Source organism: Cyprinodon variegatus, unplaced genomic scaffold (assembly GCF_000732505.1).
Source record: "Cyprinodon variegatus isolate N-32 unplaced genomic scaffold, C_variegatus-1.0 Scaffold267, whole genome shotgun sequence".
Classification (NCBI taxonomy): Eukaryota; Metazoa; Chordata; class Actinopteri; order Cyprinodontiformes; family Cyprinodontidae; genus Cyprinodon; species Cyprinodon variegatus.
In genome coordinates, this window is record NW_015150720.1 from 503,123 (window position 1) to 522,837 (window position 19,715).

Here is a 19,715-nt window from a genome sequence, read left to right on the forward strand (position 1 = left end):
ATCTGAAGATTCCTGCTCAGTTTGACAGTTTTTCACTGATAAAAAAAACTGTTGGCATGCTCCAGCATTGTAATATTTTAAAAACAAGCATGTTACCCAAGCATTCGAATTACATAAATGTGCAAAGAACCAACTTCTAGAATACGTTGTAATATAACCATCCAGCATAGCTTGTTTGAAATAAGAGCTATCATAATGCTATAAAAAGGTATGGAATATTTAATTTATTGCTAAACATTAGCATTGGCAACATTTAAAAAAAAGTAGATATTAATACCGGGTATGTACGAATTTAACATATCATCTGTATGCAGAGAAATACTAATGTGTTTTTTGCACTATCTGACAAAAAATATTACTGCTTTTCATTACAGGAATGGAGCTTTTTTGCTCTTTGAAGCTTCATGCAAAGATAATTTCCTCACAATTATGACATCACAAAGTTTTTCCGCTTTATTTCTCCACGAAACAGTTTTTCTACTCCTGCTTTTATCCATTTAAAGAATGTGCATGTTATCAATATCTGCTAGTAGTTAAGGTGATACGATGCTGAAAAATCAGTTTACTGATTCTACTAAATTATTGTGAACAAGGACTATTATTCATCAAAAATCGGTCTCATCGGTTTGTATTGAAACCATCTGTAAACAAATTAGCAGAAATAAAAAAAAAATCTCTTGTTGAATGTGTTACTGGTATTAATATTTAGAACCTATTAGTTCCAATGGAGGGGGGTTATTTCATCATCAAGATAAGTCAAGTCATCTTGAGCAGTGAATGAAAGCAAATTACCTAACTACAACTTGTTTAGTCTTGAACGTGCTGTGAAACAAATGTCACTAGATTCTGTTTAAAGAGCTGAAACTTGTTGATGTTTTGCTCAACCCACACAGAAACTCTTGGTATCTAAAAGTACCTGCGCCCACTCAGTATTAGAGTTTCTGTTTAACTTGATGTTTAAGGTGTGATGTGGGTGTTAAGTTATTGAAATGCTCTGTGCTCCCCGTCTGCCGTTTCCTGTCGTTCTTTAATGACCTCTGAATTCCTCTGTATTTCAGGTACGTGTCAGCCCTGACAACACCAGCCCGCCTGTCCCCGGTGGATTTCCATTACTCATTGCCCCCCCAGGTGCCTACCTTTCAGATAACATCTCCCAATGCCAGCCATGCCATGTCCCTCCCTCCTGCTGTCCACAACCCCTATCCTTTGGAGGATGACCAGCCTCTGCTGCGCCGCTACCAGGTGCCCCTACATGATGCCCAGTGCCAGGAGCCCTACCGGCAGCAGCGCCGCACCTACCTAAAGGACAGCAGGGGCAGCCTGCCCTCCAGCCCCTACCGGCTGGCTGAGGAAGAAGACTATGAGACCACCCAGGAGTACCTCTCCTCTCGGGAGCAACCAAAGACAAGTGGGTCCGGTGAAACTGGTAGCCGGCGCTGGAGGAGATCCAGACTGAACGGCCACGTGGCCCCGCGTGGATACGAGGCATCTCGAGACTACGGCTCTCGAAGCTGCCTAACAGAAAGCGAGTCAGAGGAGGATGGTGAGAACACTCCCTTCCTCAGTATGCAGAACATGAACGCCGAGCCCTCCACCATCTACAGGCCGGTGGACAGTCGGACTTCTCACTCATCAGGGTGGCACAGTGGGCGTGGCAACATGCATACAAGACTCACACAGCCACGCTCCAAACCGGACAGTACGCCCCATTAAAGCGTGTGATGAACCAACAAGAACCAATATCGTACAGACCTGCATCTATAAGAAATATTTTATTTTATATAACTGACAGATATTCTAAACAAATGAATATTTATTTTCATTTTAGCAAAAGTTGTCTACTAGTTAACAGCAAAGATTTTTTATAGGGAAAACTCTATTTATATGTACATTTTGATTTACAGCATAAAAAAGATGTGCCAGTTTTTTCACAACGTAAAAAAAAAAAAAAAAATAGAGTAATATTGTGGTGCCTTTTGCTGTTTGCCGAACCCAGAGGGGCCAGTGGAGGTTTTTGTAGCCTTTCTTATATGGACGCCTCATTTTTTATACACATTTATGTTTTTTGTTCTGTCAGATTTTTTTTCCTCTTGTCTCACTTTCTTTCCAAAAAAAAAGGCATTCTTTAAGAAGTCTGTCCCCACTGCAGCATAAATCCCTTTCCATGTCACGCAATATAAACCACTTCAACATAAAGTGTCTGTTTACATTAATATAATTCGTCCAGTAGGGGTGGTGTTTGGGATGTAACAGAACTCCTCATAAATATAACGTAGAATATTTCTACCCTCTGACTGATGCGTCCTCTTGAGAGATGAGGAAAGAAGAGAGTTGTGTTTGAGTTGAGTATGGGTACAGATTGTTATGTGTGGATGTGCGTGTGTGTGCAAAACTTCTCTGGAAACAGGGGAGCTACCCCACAGCACTCTCTCTCCTCTTGTGTAGGTGGACAGGTAAGGCTGGGTTCTGCCACGCAGGTCATTGCCTAATGATGTGTTTACAACTATGTGGCCCCAGGCTCACCCCTATTCTGTCCTATTATAATTTCCTTGTGGCTTTTTTCTTCACGTTAGCCTTGTACAAGGCTATCAAGCACTTAGCTGTTGGGCACAGATGGGGGATACCTATATTGGAGACCAAAACAAAAGATATCATCTGTTTCCACTCAAAGCCACTTCTCCTCTCACATCTCATTATCATTCTGTTTCCATTCTGTTTTTCGTGGCTCATGTTAAAGGTCACACAGTGTCTCAGGATTTCCACATATCCCCCCTTCACCCTGCACCCACTTCCACCTCTCGTCATCCCACTTTCTTGAATAAGGTCTACCTTATAGACGACGGTTCTTGGAAGGTGAGGACCTGGAGGTAACCACACAGTCTACCGGTTCCCTGAACACTCCCCCGCAAAGAAAAGGAAAGCCAGGTGGAGCTCTTTTGGAGGAGCGTAAAGACAATGTAGAGAAATAGCTGTGAAAACTACGGAGGATCATACGATGCAAAAATATGCAAACTTTATATTTTGCTGTTTGATTACATCATTTTCTAAGAGGTGACTGTAGTTTGCTGTGTGTGCAAAAAAAACTCTGTAATGCCTGTAGTGTAGAATGAGACAAATGGGTACCTATCTGAGTTTTTTCTTTTTAAAGCCATTATGCAGAGATCTACCCTTTTGTGAAGTCCTTCACTTGCCCATAGGATGTCTGTGTGTGGGACACAGGTTTGTTTTGACCACTTCACCTTTACAAAAATTCTTCCAAATACCATCTTCTACATTAGTACTATGTACTACTAAATCTATTAGACTTATTATCTCCCTAATTAAGTCCGTAAGATGACTATTTATTGAGCAACATCATCCTCATTTAAAGTAGAGATGCGCCAAGAAACTGAGACACTCTAACTTTGTCTGGTCGCTAGGTAGTCAGAACTTCAGTAATCATTTCTTTTTTCCATCGTTCAATGATCCATTCATCAGCGATATCAGGCTGATTAACAGCAACAAGTTTTGGTTTGCATCGCTGTTCAAGAAGCAAACTGACTCATAAAATTAAGTAAGCAATAACGCACAAACCTGAGCTTTAAAAGAAATCCGACCCATTTCTAAGAACCAAAGGATGTCTTAGGTGGATTAAAGTGGAGTCAAAATAAAGCTTAAATTTCATGGATTTCTTTCATGAAAATGGTAATCATGTCCATAATGCATGACATCTTTTCAGTTTTATTTTATTTTCAGGATTTACCTCTGGCTAAAATGCAGTCATCTGTCTCAGCCCTGTTCAGGGTAACCCAGACGATGTGTATTTTTATGGCATAATGAACAATTGTCCAGTTACGTTGGCACACATAGCATTGGTATATCTACACATGGCTGATTACAACCCTCACTACCTGGTGCATTCGCCCAGGACAAAGATGTGATAAATAACTCTTAAAATCCTATCTTGAAATGTTTTCTGAAAGGTGGTAGAGTTAAAAAATGTTAATCATCAGTTAGAAGATATGAAAAGCAAGGAGCCAATAGATGTGAAAATATAATATTAAACAGCTCCCTACTTCCTTTTTTTTTTACATAAAGGTGCAGCCAGCTACAGGACTTCAGTTTGCACAGGGTACTTTGAGGTATTTTGCGTTGCCAAAATAGGGATTTTATTACATTTAGCTCACATACACAGTCCTCTGTTAATGAACCTAAAGATAAATCTTTCTGATTTCCCAGTGTTACTTCCTATGGAGACTCAGACATGTAGGCTCATATTGATCTTGCTCTTGTCAGAGAGCAAAACGTCATTCATTAGCTCACCTCTGACCCAGTGTAGGAGTATTTGCACCCAATTGCATCTAAACATAATATCTGGAATGTTGTTCATTTTAATCTTCCAAGTAGATCTATAAAGAGCAACGCCTTTGATGGCAGCAAGGCCCCGGACACCATGTCCCGCCGGACAGGCTGTATCAAAACTAAAATGTCACCCTAACACAATATTAACCCAGTTTTAAGAAAAGTATATAAATAAATACAATCTGTTTTCTATGGCTCATTTAGTTTTTTACCATTTTCAGTAGACTTTAAAATTGTTTCCTCTTTAATTATTCGACAAGAGTTAATAAAAAAAACTACAAATTTCAAATTGGTGCATCTTTACTTTAAAGGGATGTGATAGAAAACAACAGTTAATAATCTTAAAACATACTTAGTCTGCTCCTTTTAATCAGTTTTAAAAGAACAACTGAGTGCAAAATGTTCCAACAGGATTGATCTGCAAATTATGATAAATGCACAGAGGTTTTGTTGTAGAGAACAATTTGACCACGTCTTTTTCACAGCTTCCAGATATTTCATCAGGTTTTCCACTGGTTTTCCACTTCTGGGTCTTATTTTGTATGTCTGAATGGGGTGAGAGATGATTCCACACCTCTAGATTAAATGTGTTAACCCCCCTCTCCCCTCCCTTTCCAACTGATATGGTACCAGGCATGTCCTGCCAGTCTCCTCTTTTTTTTATTTGATTAATCCCCCCACAAATCTGACCCCACCCCTCGCTTGAAATGTTTGAACACCTCTCCTCTGCATGTCCTTGTGGTCAAGGTTAGATGGGTGCATGGATACTTAAAAAAAATAAGGAAGAAAAAAATTAAGCAGCAGTCAATTATTTTCAAGTCAGTGAAAGTGTATTTCATTTAACATTCAGCAATAAAAACAATTCTTACTTCCCTCTCATGTCATTCCTAAAATATGTTAGAAAAAATAAGCAGGTAAAAAATGCGAGACTGTCATAGATTGTAAAATAAAATGAAAAATAAATCCACCTGTTCATATGGGAAATAAATCTTTATTCATATCGTTTTATGTTGCAGTTATTTCTGGAGAACATTTTTCTTTCCTTTTGGATTTCGGCCCGAAGAGTGAACTCTCTTCTGGCATGTTGTTGCTCCTCTCAGGAGTGAACCCATAAACTCTCAAGGTGAAAGGAAATGTGTTTAATATGGTGTTTGGGGGTTTATAAATTATAGCAAAAAGGATATTGCCTATAATACTGAAAAGAAAGAGCCAAATACTGTCAATTTTTGTTAAAAAGTTAAAGAATGTTTCCTCGGGCGGTTTAATAAAGCATAAACACATAAATTTACCTTATAAATAGTTAATAAAAACAATCCTCATTCCTGGAGTGATTAGGGGAAAAAAATAATGTAGGCTATAATTCTCCTACCTAACTAAGCACAATTAATCTCTCTAGCCTATCTTACAGTATGCAGACTGTACTGGTTTTTAATGTACTACCATAGTTTTTCCACTAGATGGAGACAAAACAAAGAAGGAAAAGCAGATTCGTGCCAAGGATTAAATTATTTTTCATATTTAAAACTTATGCATGGTAAAGTTCTGCATTGATGCTTATTTATTTTGGATTATCATTATATTTCTCTCTTTTTACAAATAGCCATTGTTGATTCAATTCAAGATATAAGTGAAATGCAAATAATCAATTTAGAGATATGCCTCGACTTGATGGCATAAATCACTCATTTAAAATTATTTCCAAAGTTTATATCATCATGCTTACAGCTGTAATTAAAGTGAAAGAGTAAAAAGGGGAAATATATCCAAGCAAGCCTAAAAAAAAACAAAAAAAAACCAAGCATATTTTTATGTTACAATATGAGATGTGATTGAAATTCAGACGATCTATTATAAACATGTAGGCAACCATCCATAAAAAAACACATGAAACAACAAACCAGAAACATATGATGTCACTGTCACAGAATAATAAAGGAAATACAAAAAAATATATATAAAAGCTATTTAAACCACACTTCCAAAAAAAGTGAAGGGTCAAGTCATGTGACCAACACAAAATAGAGCATTATAATGAAGCAAGGGAAATAATATATGGTTAGAAAATGAATTCTATTTATTTTTATCAGTTAAGTTTTACAAAATATTGCTTTACCAACTTCCTACAGATGTATACAGTAAAACAACTATATTTGTATTACGCAATTGGACAAAATAACCCTGCAATGGTGAAAGAAATAACGTCCATTGGACAAAAGTCATAATAAAAAGTATGCTAGAATTCAAAGAAATTAAACAAATAAAAGTCAGACTTTGATTTTCAACCATGCTTCAGCAGAATGATTAAAAAAATAAACTTGTGAAACAGTACTGGACAAAAATAAAGGGAACCCTAGAAGAGTCTAAAAATACTGTTTCTAAAGAGACAAGCTGTGTCCAATCAAGTGGCATCACAGGTGTCTACAATAGGACTAAAGTTAGTTGTGCTGTTCTGTGACGTGGTGTGTACCCAACTCAACATGGACCAGAGGAAGCCAAAGAAAGAGCTGTCTCAGGAGATTAGACAGAAAATCACAGGCAAGTATGTTAAAGGTAAAGGCTATTAGACCATGTCCATGCAGCTTGATGTTCCTGTGACCCGTTGGACTGATTATTCAGATCCATGGGAATTAACCAACATCCCTGGATGTGGCCAAATGTGTGGAATTAATGACAAATAAAGGAGATGAATAATATAAATGGTAACAAAAGAGCCCATAAAGACCTCTAAACAGATTAAAGGTTAACTTCAAGCTCAAGGATCATTGCACCGTCCATTTTTGTATGAGCCAAACTGGACTTAATGGGAGACGACAAAGGACAGAATTGTTGTACTGTAGACAAGTCACAAAACAGCCAGACAGAGAACCGTCAAACTGCATGTTGACAAAACACAATGCCTCTGATAGAATATCCTGTGGAGAGATGAGACGAAAATTGAACTTTATGCCAAGGTGCACTAGTTATCTGTTCACAGATGGAAAAAATGAAGTATGTCAAGGGAAGAACACTGTCCCCAGTGTGAAATATGAAGGAGGTTCTGTTATGATCTGGGGCTCCTTTTATTCATCTGGAGCAGGGTTTCTTTTATCTCTGCAGGGTACAATAAAATCTCAAGACAATGAAAGGAATTTAGAGTGAAATATCCAGTGTCAGAAGGCATTGAGTCAGTCCTTGGTCATGGGTCTTCAAAAGGATAATGACCCCAAACACAGAGCTAAAAAAAGGCAAGAACTGCTAGTCTTTTTTTAAATCTTTTTTTTGTTTTGTTAAATATGGTTAAAAAGCAATGTCTGACTTTAATTTGTTAATTTTCTTTGAATGTTTCTTTATTGGTGTTATTTTGGTTCACTACCTGTCATTTAAATCCCCCATCAAAGAGGTTTCTAGAAATATCCTTCTTTTATCTATAAATATCGCAAAAATTAGAAATATCTGCTGAGAAACTAGTCCATACATTTCTTACTTTAAGGCTGGGCTATTGCAATTCTTTACTATCAGAAAGTCCAAAGACTGTAGTTACAATTAAAGCCTTCAACGGATTCAAAATGGTGCAGCCAGAGTTCTTATAAAAAATAAAAACAGATCATACTGTATTTCTCCTATCTTATATTCCCTACAATTTAAGTATGGACAGACATTTCTCATTGGCTCTACTTTTCTTATACCTCTTTCAAAACAGTTAACTATCCTGAGCTATTGTTTGTTCTTGTGCTGCTATATGTTTAGGCTGCTGGATCAAATAGGGGCCACTTTTCCTCATTCTACTTCATTCTACGTATTCTCCTATTCTGCAGTATTTGTCAAGTTCCACTCAAAATATTACGCTCTCTCTGCTTGTTCCTCATCACAGTAGCTTCATCTGGTCTGCCCTGTCCGGCTGTGACTCAAACCTGGATTGAAATATTAGCTGTGCTACTGCCATCAACATCTAGAGATGTTGGAGACTGGCCTTTTTCCATTGCAGTCCAGTTTCTTTTACTGAGAGTAGGAGATTTGGCTTGAAGCTCCTCTGAATGGCGGTGTGTTGCCAGGACGGGGCTGCCTGTAGAGCTGGTTGACAGTTGCCTTTTGTATCTGCTTCTTTCTGTATGTCAGCTTCTGTCTCCTTGAACCCAAGTTGACCTCACCAGATCACTACTCACACTGATCCTGGTTCTGCTGACAGATTCTACCTGTTAAAAGGGAGTTCTCCTCTCCATTATTGCTACATGCATGCTGGGTGTAAGGGATTGCTGAAGAGTCAATGACAAAATGCAAGCAAAAATCGTCACTGCAAGCTCCTTCAGGAGAAGCATGTCTTGCAAGTCAATGACTGGATGCAATTAACTAGTCTCTGTAAAGTGCCTTAAGATCACTTATATTATGAATTGGCACCATATAGATAAACGGAACTGAACTGAATTAAAACTTTGATCAGATTCAATTTATTTCTGTGACCATCTTGGGTTGTTATTTCTTTAAACAAGGGGTACCAAAAATTATGTCCATGGGTGTAGATTAAGATTACAACAAATAACACGTTAAGAATAACATTAAAAACAAGGGGTTTCAGTAGACATTCAAGGGAAAAGTGACAGACAGGGATTGGTAATAAAATACAATATCTTGCTATTTGAATATCTTAAAAGGACATGGCAAACTGGAAAGAGTAGAGGACCAATTAAGCAAGACAGGCAGGGGTCACAAGAGTCCCATAAGTTAAGGGACCTGTAAAAAAAAACAGACAGGAGGAAAGATCTGCTGATAGGAGTATTACTGGTTATGCACCTTATTTTGAATGTACTTAATAACCCTTTATGGAAATTTGCCTCTCAGAGCCTACACCTATGTACTGTAGCGATCGACCATCACCAGTACAACTACAACTAATTACAACACCAAAAGTCCAGGTTTCAGAATGATATATATATATACTGTATATATATATATATATATATATATATATATATATATATATATATATATATATATATATATATATAAATCCAGGAACTTAGCTTACATGTGTGGTCAAAAGCAAATTGCACAATAGGCCTGTCATGTGACTTACCCCATGCATCACTGACTGCACATACAAAAATGCCATACAAAAGAAACTTAGAATGTAGCGCTAAGAAGTAATAAAGAGATGTTTATCTTTTAAATGTCCTTAAAAGAGAATTCCACATATTTTTCTAGGACTTTAATTCTTTTCACCACATTTATTGTGATTAAATAAATACTTTGTTTAGCACTAATATCAGATCCAAAGAACAATAAGACCAAACCCAGAAGGGGAATATGTGTTAATTTTAATGAAACGTTCAGGGTGATGTATTCCAAGTAATATACATTTATAAAAGCACCAATGAAAGTACAGTCATCATGTTTAAACTTGGAATAAATAATTCATTCTGAAGAGAAATGCAGGTTTTAAAACATGATTGCTAACAACAAGCCTGGAATTTATCCAGCTACTGTTTTACCAACATTTAAACTGCAAGTCTGATTTTCTGCTGCCTACAGATTATTTTGTTGACCTTTTTAAGGATAAAATTGCTTCTTTTTTCCAAGCTAAAAATAACACAAAAATATCTGTGAAAATCAAAAAATACAGTACAGGTGGGAACAAAGCAAACAGTACAAACTTTTCTTTTATTAAAGTTTCAGCACATTTTGTATAAGATTTGCATGCAGAGGAATTCAGGCAGCCTGTTTTAGGAGATCCAACTTAGTGTCCTGCAAGATGATTGCTTCCTTTGTTGACATTTGACCCTTGGAGATTTTTCCAGAACCCCTGAATTCAAAAAGGGGACACAAAACAAGAGTTAAATACACTGTGAGTTTACAGTATTTTTTAGGTCTCAACCATTTCTTGTTCTTGATTTTCAACTTTGTCACACCATGTTTTTGAATATGCAGAAGGCTTTAACTTACCTGTCCTCCACATCCTGTATTGTGTCAGGCAGCTGTGTGCCCAGAGTTTCTGGGAGAAAAATCGCAGCAACTCCTGAGAGAATCGGAGCTCCTCCATAAATTAAACCTGGTAGCCAAGGTATGTAGTCCCCTGTGAGCTGAACCATTGGGGCCACCATAGCTCCCACACGTGCCATCATGGACACCCAACCCATGCCACTTTGACTAAATGAGAAAAAAAGGTCATAATGTCTCGGTTAGAGCACAATCAAAAGTCTAATTGCAGAGCCAGTTAAGGAGTAAATCACTGCACTGCCCTGCCCTGTCAGATTTGTCGTTTCAGATAAATTTGACTGATCATGATTTTGTAAGCATTTAAAATATCTTTAACTGTAAGTTTGAAGGGCCTTACTTCCTAAATTACCAAGTAACTCTGAGGCAAGAGCTTCAACAAAGCTGGCTTTGCTTTACTTTCTGTTAACATGGATGATATATAGATAATGCCTCATGTTTTTGGGTTTTCACTCATCTGTTCATGGTTTTCATCCAGCGTCCTCATAAATTACTCCCCAAATTTCAAGGAGGGAGAATTAGGTTTTTTTATGATGACTGTGTCATAAATGAGTGAACAATAGCAGCGTGATGTCAGAAACTTTATATTCCAGAAAAACAGATACAGTATAAATCGCATTTGACACGTTGGCAGCCCTGAATAAGTAAATACTATAAAAAAGAGGCCTGCAGTTATTGGCTCTCATCATCGCCATCTGGTCGCTGAACCTGTTCGAACCTCTGAGTATTTTTTCCAGTGGTTGAAGGTCACCTGGAAATTTGCCCATATCAGCTGGAAACACACAGATCCTTTTTATTGTATTTGGGTTTTTCTTTTTCAGAAACCTTTACAAACTTGTTGAAAGGGTTCTTTATCAGACCCAACATCCTAGTAGCATATTTAACTTTTACAGTCAGCATAATTCATATAAAAATAACAAGAATCAGATGCATAATATTATAAATAGTGTCCTGTTTCTGTTTTGCTTGTTGTTATTTATAATAATAAAAATACTTTTTTGAATGTGTCCAGTCTAAAATTTTGAAAATCTTTATTTCTATGATCAAAGGGTGTAAAAAATTATACAAAAAATGTATTCTAATTTAAGAAATTTTCACAATTTACATTTGACTACTGGGGAGTGGCAGCCCTGATCTTCAAAGCAGAGCATTGATGTCCAGAGAGGCCACAAGATTTCAGTTCAAACTTAAAGACTGGGTCTCTAAATAAGCCCCGTTACCCACAAAAAGATTGAAGAGCTGCAATCTGTTGTCTGTGTCAAATATAGAGGATTTATTTTGTGAGTCAAGGTTATTATCATCATTGTTGTTTTATATAATATATTTAATGCTCCTGAGCTACACTACAAGCTTTGAAAAGCTCTCAGTATACTGCCTTTTAATTTGTTAAATAACAATTGCAACCTTTATTGTTCTCTTTTAGTCCAACACAAAGCAGCAGCAAAACTGCTAATCGTGAAGCAGAAGAAAAATCAATAGTTTTTCCTTTTTTTCTTATAAAAAGATTAAAAGTTACCCCCTTCTTCTGATTGCATGATGCCAATCAGAAGAAGGGGTATAACTTTTAATCTATCTACTGATTGGATGTTGCCAAAGTTCTCAACAATAATATTGCACATCACCATGGGCAAACCACCCACTGGAAAACAATGCCACATCACCCTATAAATATCTTTTCATACAGCTGGGGCAATGACACCTGACAAAGGTTTCAAAAATTGGATAATGGAACAAAGGTTAATCCTGCAACAGGAAAATAAGCCCCAAATATTGGGCAAAATGGATTAGATTAAATCAAATAACACTAATGTTTTAGGCTGACCCAGTCAAAGCCCAGAGCTAAACCAAATAGAGAATTTATAGCAAGAACATTTTTGTTTTATTTTTCTCAAACTCTTTAACATCATGTATCAGTTTTCTTTCTCTTCAGAATAGCTGTCCTGGCCAGTCAGAAAATTACGAAATTCACTGAGGGCTGTGGTCATGTGATAAAATCTGAAAGAGTTCAAGGTGTAAGAGCACTATTTCAAAGAGTACTATTTCAAAGCCTATTTGTCACTTATTTAACACAACCCTTTACTGATTAGTCTCCTGACCTTGGTAATACTGTTAATCTATAATCCTAAATCTTCTAAAATGTATGAGCTCCTGGGTCACTTAACCCCCGTGCCTATAAACAAACACAGATGAAAACAGTAAAATCATTTTTTTCTGGTCATTTCATAAACCTACTTGACTTCGAAACACATGATGCAAGCAACATTAGCCATTAGACAGACCTGAGTTTAGGGACCTTTGGCAAGTACCCAGTGGTCAGTTTCTTCCTTTAGGGACTAGATCGGGTCAGTCCCAAAGGAGTAATGCAAGGCAATTCACCAGACAGAACATCCCCAGCAGCTGGAACCATGAGGGTCCAGTGCAAATACGCTTGGGCAGCAGTCAGAGGGGAAGGCCCCGGCGACCTGGTCCAATGAGGCTTAAACTGACTCTGAGGATGTGGAATCTCACATCAATGGGGCAAAGCTTTCAGAGGGGTATCCATCAGTGCACTTGGCACCAGGATACCCTAGAACAGACACTATCAACTTTGTGACCAGATACTCTGACCTTCTGCTGCATGTTCAGTCGAGCTGTCCTCCAGTCACCACCTGTTAAGGGCTGGTTATACTCCCCATAGCAGTGTGTCGCAGTGAGTTTGACGCAGACATTTTTGATTTATGCTCAATTTTGAAGCGTGGTCTGCGCTCTGTTATTCCACGCCACGACGCAAAAGAATCATGAACTAGCTGTGGGTCTAGATACACCCAAGGTGGTGAGGGAGTGTGTGCAAGTTTGTCCGACAATGGAGGGACATGAGGGTGAAAAAGAGTGAGGATCCAGGTGGGAAAGGGTCCCAGTGTTCTTGCGCACTTAGCTCTTCTAGCTGGTCCAACTTCACGTGTTGTTTTGAGCAATTGCTGTCATACAAACAAAACAAGACGGCCTCCTGTCTGCGGCATTGTCTGCGGGTACCTACAATTTGGGAGAGGTGCAGCAGAGTGTCTGCGGAGGGGGCGGGGACATCTTTGCATTCACTGCCACACCTACGCAGGCAACCTAGTTTAAGTATAAATCAGCCTTTAGAGAGTTGGATACCCAGTCAGGGTCTGCTCGAGTCCCGCAGGTGGGATTCGAGCAAGTTCTAAGGGACGCTGGCTGAGGTCATAGAGTCAAAGTGGACCATGTCCTCTGCCTCCATTGTTGCGGAGGTCATAGCTGAGGCTGTAAGGTCTGTGGTGTCTGTCAAGGCTGCAACCCTCAAATCCAGTGGTGGACACCAACACTAAGGGATGCCATCAAGCTAGGAAGGGAGTCCAGTTGAGCCTGGTTGCCTTAAAGGACTCCTGAGGCAGCAGACTGGTTCTGTGAGGCCAAGCATGCCACTGCCTAGGTGTTTGCAGAAGCAAATCTCTGGCCTGAGAGGTGTTCGAAGAGACCATGGAAAGAGACTAACCATTTGTCTCAAAGTGATTCAGACAAATGGTCCAGCACCTCCAGGATGGGAAGCATTCTTTCCCTAAAACTGTTTACTGTGATGGTGATGGGATGCTGACCTCGACCGAGGATATTGTTGGACAGTGGAAAGAATAATTTGAAAAGTATATTCATTTTTTTTTAGGGTATTATGTTTGCTTTGCATTCACAATTTACTTTCCTCTCAACAAAACATATCACAAGTTCTGAGGAATACAGAAAACAGAAATACATAGACCTCTGATAGATCAGTGCTGATTGTTATCATTGAGACAGACTCAGTGAACTGAGTGCCCTGTCACACTTTGCCAGATATTTCGTACACCAGTCATATGCTAGCTAAATTGTCAAGGTGTGACAGTGGCTTTTGTTTCTGTTGTCCTGCAATAAAACTCACCGGATGATAGTTGGGTAAAGTTCTCCAGAATAAAGGTAGCAGCAGTTGAAGGATGCAGCCAGACAGCCTTTGCCCAGTACTGCCAAACATGTGCGCACAGTCTGTTTGTCTAAACAAAAGAGAGGATTTTAAATAGTATGTCTTTGTTAATTGAGCATGTTGAGAACAAAATGTATTTCATTCAAACAGCATGTTGCGATCTCCACCATATTTTCAAATGAAGCCAGTCTACTAAGGCTTGAGTGGGGATATGGTTCTCTGACATGTACTTTATTCTATGGTCTTCACTGGGGTCTTTGTTAACATTTTTTTAACAAGCTCCTTTCCAGACATCTGCAGTTGTAAAATAATACACCAATGGATTCTATTTACTAGTTTGGTGAGTTAAAAATAGGAGGTGGCTCTTGTTTTATGGTGTCAGAATACAAGGGACTGAAAAGATTATGTAGAAGTTGTGCACCATTTCAGTTAGTAATAGTTTGTGATTTTTTTGTTGGTCTATCATTTAAGATCCTAACAAATCCTTTGCTGCTTCTATCCTAATAAAATCAATTTAAGGCCTTCACTAAAGCACATTATTACTCCAGCATAAGGAATGTGTTCGGCACTTACCATATGGCACCAGTATGTTGATCAGAATGGTGATTCCAGCGATGATGAGGGCACCACTTTGTGATGGCCGCCGTCCAATAAAACTCATACACACGGTAATGACAACTTTAGCAGGGATGTCTACGGCTCCAAAGATTACTTGTATCAAGTAAATGTTCACCCCAAATTTCTGGAGGTCCATAGCAAGGCCATAGTAAGCAAAGCTGGTTGATAACCTTAAGAAAAGATACATGTTTAGGTAAAGATGAGTGTTACTTGTTGTTTTTTGTAGAAAAAGCAGGATGTTTACCAAGTAGCGCTGAGGCAGAGAGTCATTATGCGCATTTTGGGAGTGCGGAACAGATCAAGGGAAGAGTAGGTCCCCTGGGAGCATGACATTTCTTTTTTCATAGACTCCTGCAGCATCTGAACACAAAGTAGATGCACTTACAACTTTTATGAATAATTAAAAAATAATAATAATAAAAAAATAGATAAGACCTTTGCCTTACTTTTACATCAATCTTTTCTCCTTCCTCATGTCGTCCATTAAATCTGGCTACACTTTTAAGAGTCTTGACAGCCTGTTCTTGCTTATTGTTTATTGCTAACCATCTTGAGGATTCATGAAACCACCTGAAAATATACACTTTTTATTTTATTTTATGATTTTGCAGTTGTTATGGGAGACCCTCCCAAATTATAATCAGGAATTCCAGTCATATCTGTGCAACTGGTATCTCACCATGATATAAGGAAGAAGACATAGAAGGGTAACGACACTGCCAGAGTTAACCACCTCCAGTCCGTGATGAAGTAGGCAATGGCCGCCAGGATCAATTGCCCCAATGTGTAACAGTACCCTGTTGCTGTCCCTGTGAAGGTTCGCACGCGGGTTGGGATCCACTCCACAACTTTACATAAAAAAAGAAATTGAAGAGGAAAAAACATTTAAGTTCTACACGGAAACCCAGGAAAAGGTCACATGAATTTCTAACTGATAATCAGGCAGACAGACAGACAGATAGATAGACAGATAATTTAATCTTAGTTCTATGATAACGAACGAAAAGTGACATGCAAAATAAAGTCAAAAACATCAATAATATAATAATAATAAAAAAAGTGATATTTTTTTCATTTTACTGTGTGTCTCCAAACGTTGGCTTAATTTTTGTTTTTAAAATCACACAAAGCTCATTATTTATTTGGTATCCCTTGAACATTTTTGTTTAGTTCAGTTCAATTTGATTTTCTTTACATAATGATATTTCCAACTCTTTCTCATGTCATTCTGCTCTCCCTCCACAGTCACCTGTGCGTCTGGTGAGATGTAGTTTACAGTATAAATTATCCCTTTGACAAACAAGTTGTTTATCTCTTTGTGTTTTGACTGAATGCTTATTTACTGAGTGAGAAGGTGTTGAGTCCCAGGCCGGACAAAGCCATGCCACAGCCGAACCGGAAAAGACAGTAGAGGGGGAAGGAGGGGGAGAAAGCAACACATGTTCCTGAGACGGCCATGAGCAGGTTAGAGATCATCAGGAGGATGCGACGGCCATATCTAGGAGAGAAGAGGGATGTTTAGAAATGAAAGGAAAAGCCGGATTTATTTATCAATTCTGAACAGTTTTGCAATTAACAGTTGAAGCAATACAGATAGAAACACTGGTGAACTTTAAATGTCACCTGTCTGAAAGGCCTCCAAAGACAAGAGCCCCAACAAGCACTCCTCCCATATAAACAGTTTGTCCCATTTGTTTTAATGAACGCAGGTCACACACTAAGTGCCACTGAAGAAAGGAACACATGAAAACACAAACATGTATATGTATTGTAAAATCATATCTAGCCTGATGGAAAACCATTTGATCAAATTAATGTCTGTAAAATACAGCCCTACTTCAGATATGATAGTGGAGCTCATCTCTGTCATGTTATAGGACCATCCATCCTCACATCCTTGCAGGACTACTTCACAGTCCTTCTCTGGAGAGGAAGTCCCATTTTTATCCAGGAGGTGCCACTGTGGAGCAACATATCGTTGGCACTGCTGAGGTTTCCCTGCCTCGTTCAGTGGTACTGTGATCATCAGAATCTCAGCTGGGCTCAGCGAGGATTGAGACAAGTTGGAGTGTGCTCTGCAGTAATGAGGGGGTACCATGGCCACAAAGTTTTGCAGCAGATTGTGACTGGCCATGAACAGGACAGGAATGCAGAGGAGGGTGACATGCAGGATCTGGAAGCGACCCGTGCTGCCCACCTGCTCCAGGAGGTCTGCAAAGGCCATCCTTCTGCACAACCACAACAAAACAATGTGACTTAATATTAAAACTTGGCTTCTTCTTTTTCAATGTATTTTGATTTATAAAAGAGAAGCCTTTTGTAACCATCTGTGAAATTAACAGAGACATTTTAACCAACCATTTGGTGATAAGATGATAAAAAAATAGGAAAAACATACCTGCTGAATTATGCTCTTTAGAAATGATTTTAAAAATGTTGCTTTTAATTTTGTAAACACAGTTCCATCCGAAATCCCACAAAAAGTCCTTTAAAACGTGAAAAAAAGCACCACATAAAAAAACATAGTTTTGTCACTGTTCCTCATTTAAATCCGTAATCAGCTTTCAAATTCCTCCACTTCTTCTCAACCTCAGGAATTAGCAGCTTTTTCTTTCGGCACTGAGGTAAGTAGGGTGCTTGCTGTGCAGATCTTGCTAAATGATCAGAAAGAAGTCCAGCATCAGGAGTGTGGACCTTACCAACCTCAGCCTTTTCCCCTCTTTGCTCTGAGAAACACTCCCTGCCCTTTAGTGGTTACTTAACATGAACGACAGTGTGTATATCCATGTGTGTGGGAGAGAAAAAGTGGCAGATACACATGTGCATACGCATGAGGTCAACCAAGGGATGTTTCTGTTATTGTTGCTGTTTCTGATTAGATCACCAACAGGTTAGCATGGTTAAAGTTAAACAAGAGGAAAGTGAGTGAACAATGAGTTAGTGATTGGATTCAGTTACAAAAGATACAGATCAATATTCAACTATTTAAATGCCCTTTAACACCAAAACATTTTCTCCTCCTCTCTGGCACCTTGTGTTATTTCAGCGGTTTAGTGATTATACTTTGTGAAAATGAGAGAAATTGAGGAAAAAGTCAGAATCAGATCCACATATTTTGTTTTTAAGATAAAAAATAATAGGTTAGATCTTAATTTTACTTAAATAGAAGCTTCTTACGCTCTGATAGTTTCCTACTGATTAGTTCTGAGGAATGTTTTCTCTTATGTAAGGATCAGCATGAGATGCCGGGGCGAATGAGGCTGCAGGTGCACCGAGGCTAAACAAAAAAAGTCTTTTTCAGAGTTTTTTCAGCTGTTAGAATTAGAACAGATTGGAGCTGCTACAAAATTCCTTCTTTGGAATACTTTTTAAATAATATATAAAAAAATTGGCAGGACAGTAAAATGATGTAGTATACCCTTTTGTAAAGGAGCTGTTTCCGATTTAGAGTCATAAACAGTAATCCATTTTATTGGGATTGGTTATGACAGGGTCACACAGAGTGTAACATATGTAATGTGGATAAGAAGAAAATATATATATACATTATTTCCATAGTTTGTTTTTTTTAAAATAAAGAAAAATCTGAAAACAGTTCTTTGTATCCAGCCCCTTCTCTCAAATACCCCTAAATGAAATGAGGACTTACTGTAACACTTTGAGTAAGTCTAAGTAAGTCTCAGTATAAACGCTGACATGCTACTACCATAACATTCTCTGCAGCAGTGACACGGGGGTCTAATCGGTGTTAATGGGTTAAGATTAGTGTTGCACCGATACCAGTATCGGAAGGGGCCCCGATCCAGCACTAAAATGATGGTATTGGTATTGGCAAATACCAACAAATAGGGCACCGATTCGATACCATAAAAAGTTCTACTGGATTCACTTTGAATTAGTCTTTTTTCCTGCTTTATAAAGATAGGCAGCAGCTTGACAAAGCCATGATGGCAATTATTTTACATCCAAGTTGTATGAAGGTTCATCATATATACACAAACACACATCAGTTTCAAACAGATATCGGTATGGTATCGGTATCAGCCAATACTGCACAGCCAGGTATCAGGTATCGTTATAGGGGGCCAAAAAATGGCATTGGCACACAACACCAATTAAGATGGAGTTGAATAAAGAGAAAAGGTTTTCAACTTTAATGACAGAAAAGAGTGTTAAAATGTAAAGGAATAAAGGGGATCAAATCTTTCAATAATTAGGGAAATTATAAGAGAATAGATTTGTGAAATCCATGGAAATATTAATAAAATGCTGTCCAGGTTTCTCTCTTTTCATTTCCTATATTCTCATACAGTACCACCAGAAACAAACAGAAAACAAGCAAAAAAAAATGTTTTTAAATATATTAATATCGTATTCTAATTTCTAGTTTCTTTATTGATAAATAGAGAATGAAGAGCTAAAGATAAATAAACAATGATTTACAAAGCAGAACCATCCTTACAGGAAACCCAAGAAGATTTTAGGCAGAGTTAATGTTTTACACAGTTTGGCAGGTGTTACAGTTTTCTGTCTTCAAGGTTGAATGTTAAACCTGGCAGAACATGAAGATGTTACTTTCTGCTCTTCTGAAACTGTCGTCAAAATCAGAATCAATATTTATTATCAAGTACATATACTGTACACTATCTGTATAGGCGAGGGGCGGCCTAGTGGTTGGGACATAGAGCTTGCAGTCCTGACGTTCTGAGTTTGAGCCCCACTCCCACAGACTGCCACTCTGAGTCCCTGAGCAAGATCCCACACTGCTCCCTGGGCGCTGCACAATGGCAGCCCACTCCTCCCCAATGGGATGGGTTAAATGCAGAGGTTATTCTATCTA

General features: G+C 38.3%; 2 protein-coding genes across 2 annotated transcripts in view; one reads left to right on the forward strand and one right to left on the reverse strand.

Annotated features, from left to right (window-relative positions):
* The window catches only part of LOC107089813 (pro-neuregulin-2, membrane-bound isoform-like), a 111,876-nt gene extending 107,536 nt beyond the window's left edge, over positions 1-4,340 (forward strand). Inside the window, exon 10 of the mRNA XM_015382792.1 lies at positions 1,059-4,340. Coding sequence (XP_015238278.1) covers positions 1,059-1,713 — 655 coding nt within the window. The 3' untranslated portion in view covers positions 1,714-4,340. The remainder of the gene's footprint in view (positions 1-1,058) is intronic.
* A 5,327-nt stretch (positions 4,341-9,667) lies between these two features.
* LOC107089824 (solute carrier family 22 member 6-like) lies at positions 9,668-17,610 on the reverse strand. The gene is made up of 11 exons (XM_015382821.1): positions 17,274-17,610; positions 16,713-17,103; positions 16,499-16,602; positions 16,219-16,373; positions 15,555-15,723; positions 15,322-15,445; positions 15,120-15,235; positions 14,831-15,045; positions 14,219-14,327; positions 10,258-10,461; positions 9,668-10,117 (listed from the first exon to the last, which is right to left on the reverse strand). Exons 2-11 carry the CDS (start codon positions 17,097-17,099, stop codon positions 10,024-10,026), a joined length of 1,677 nt encoding a protein of 558 aa, XP_015238307.1. The 5' UTR covers positions 17,100-17,103; positions 17,274-17,610; the 3' UTR covers positions 9,668-10,023.
* Positions 17,611-19,715: the final 2,105 nt, after the last annotated feature.

Coding starts and splice junctions, on each gene's coding strand:
- LOC107089824 (XM_015382821.1), bottom strand. CDS start 17,099: ATGGCCTTTGCAGACCTCCTGGAGCAGGTGGGCAGCACGGGTCGCTTC. Junction 15,724..16,218: donor ACTCAACACCTTCTCACTCA/GTAAATAAGCAT, acceptor TTTTATGTAAAG/TTGTGGAGTGGATCCCAACC. Junction 15,236..15,321: donor GAGAAAAGATTGATGTAAAA/GTAAGGCAAAGG, acceptor CTTTGTGTTCAG/ATGCTGCAGGAGTCTATGAA.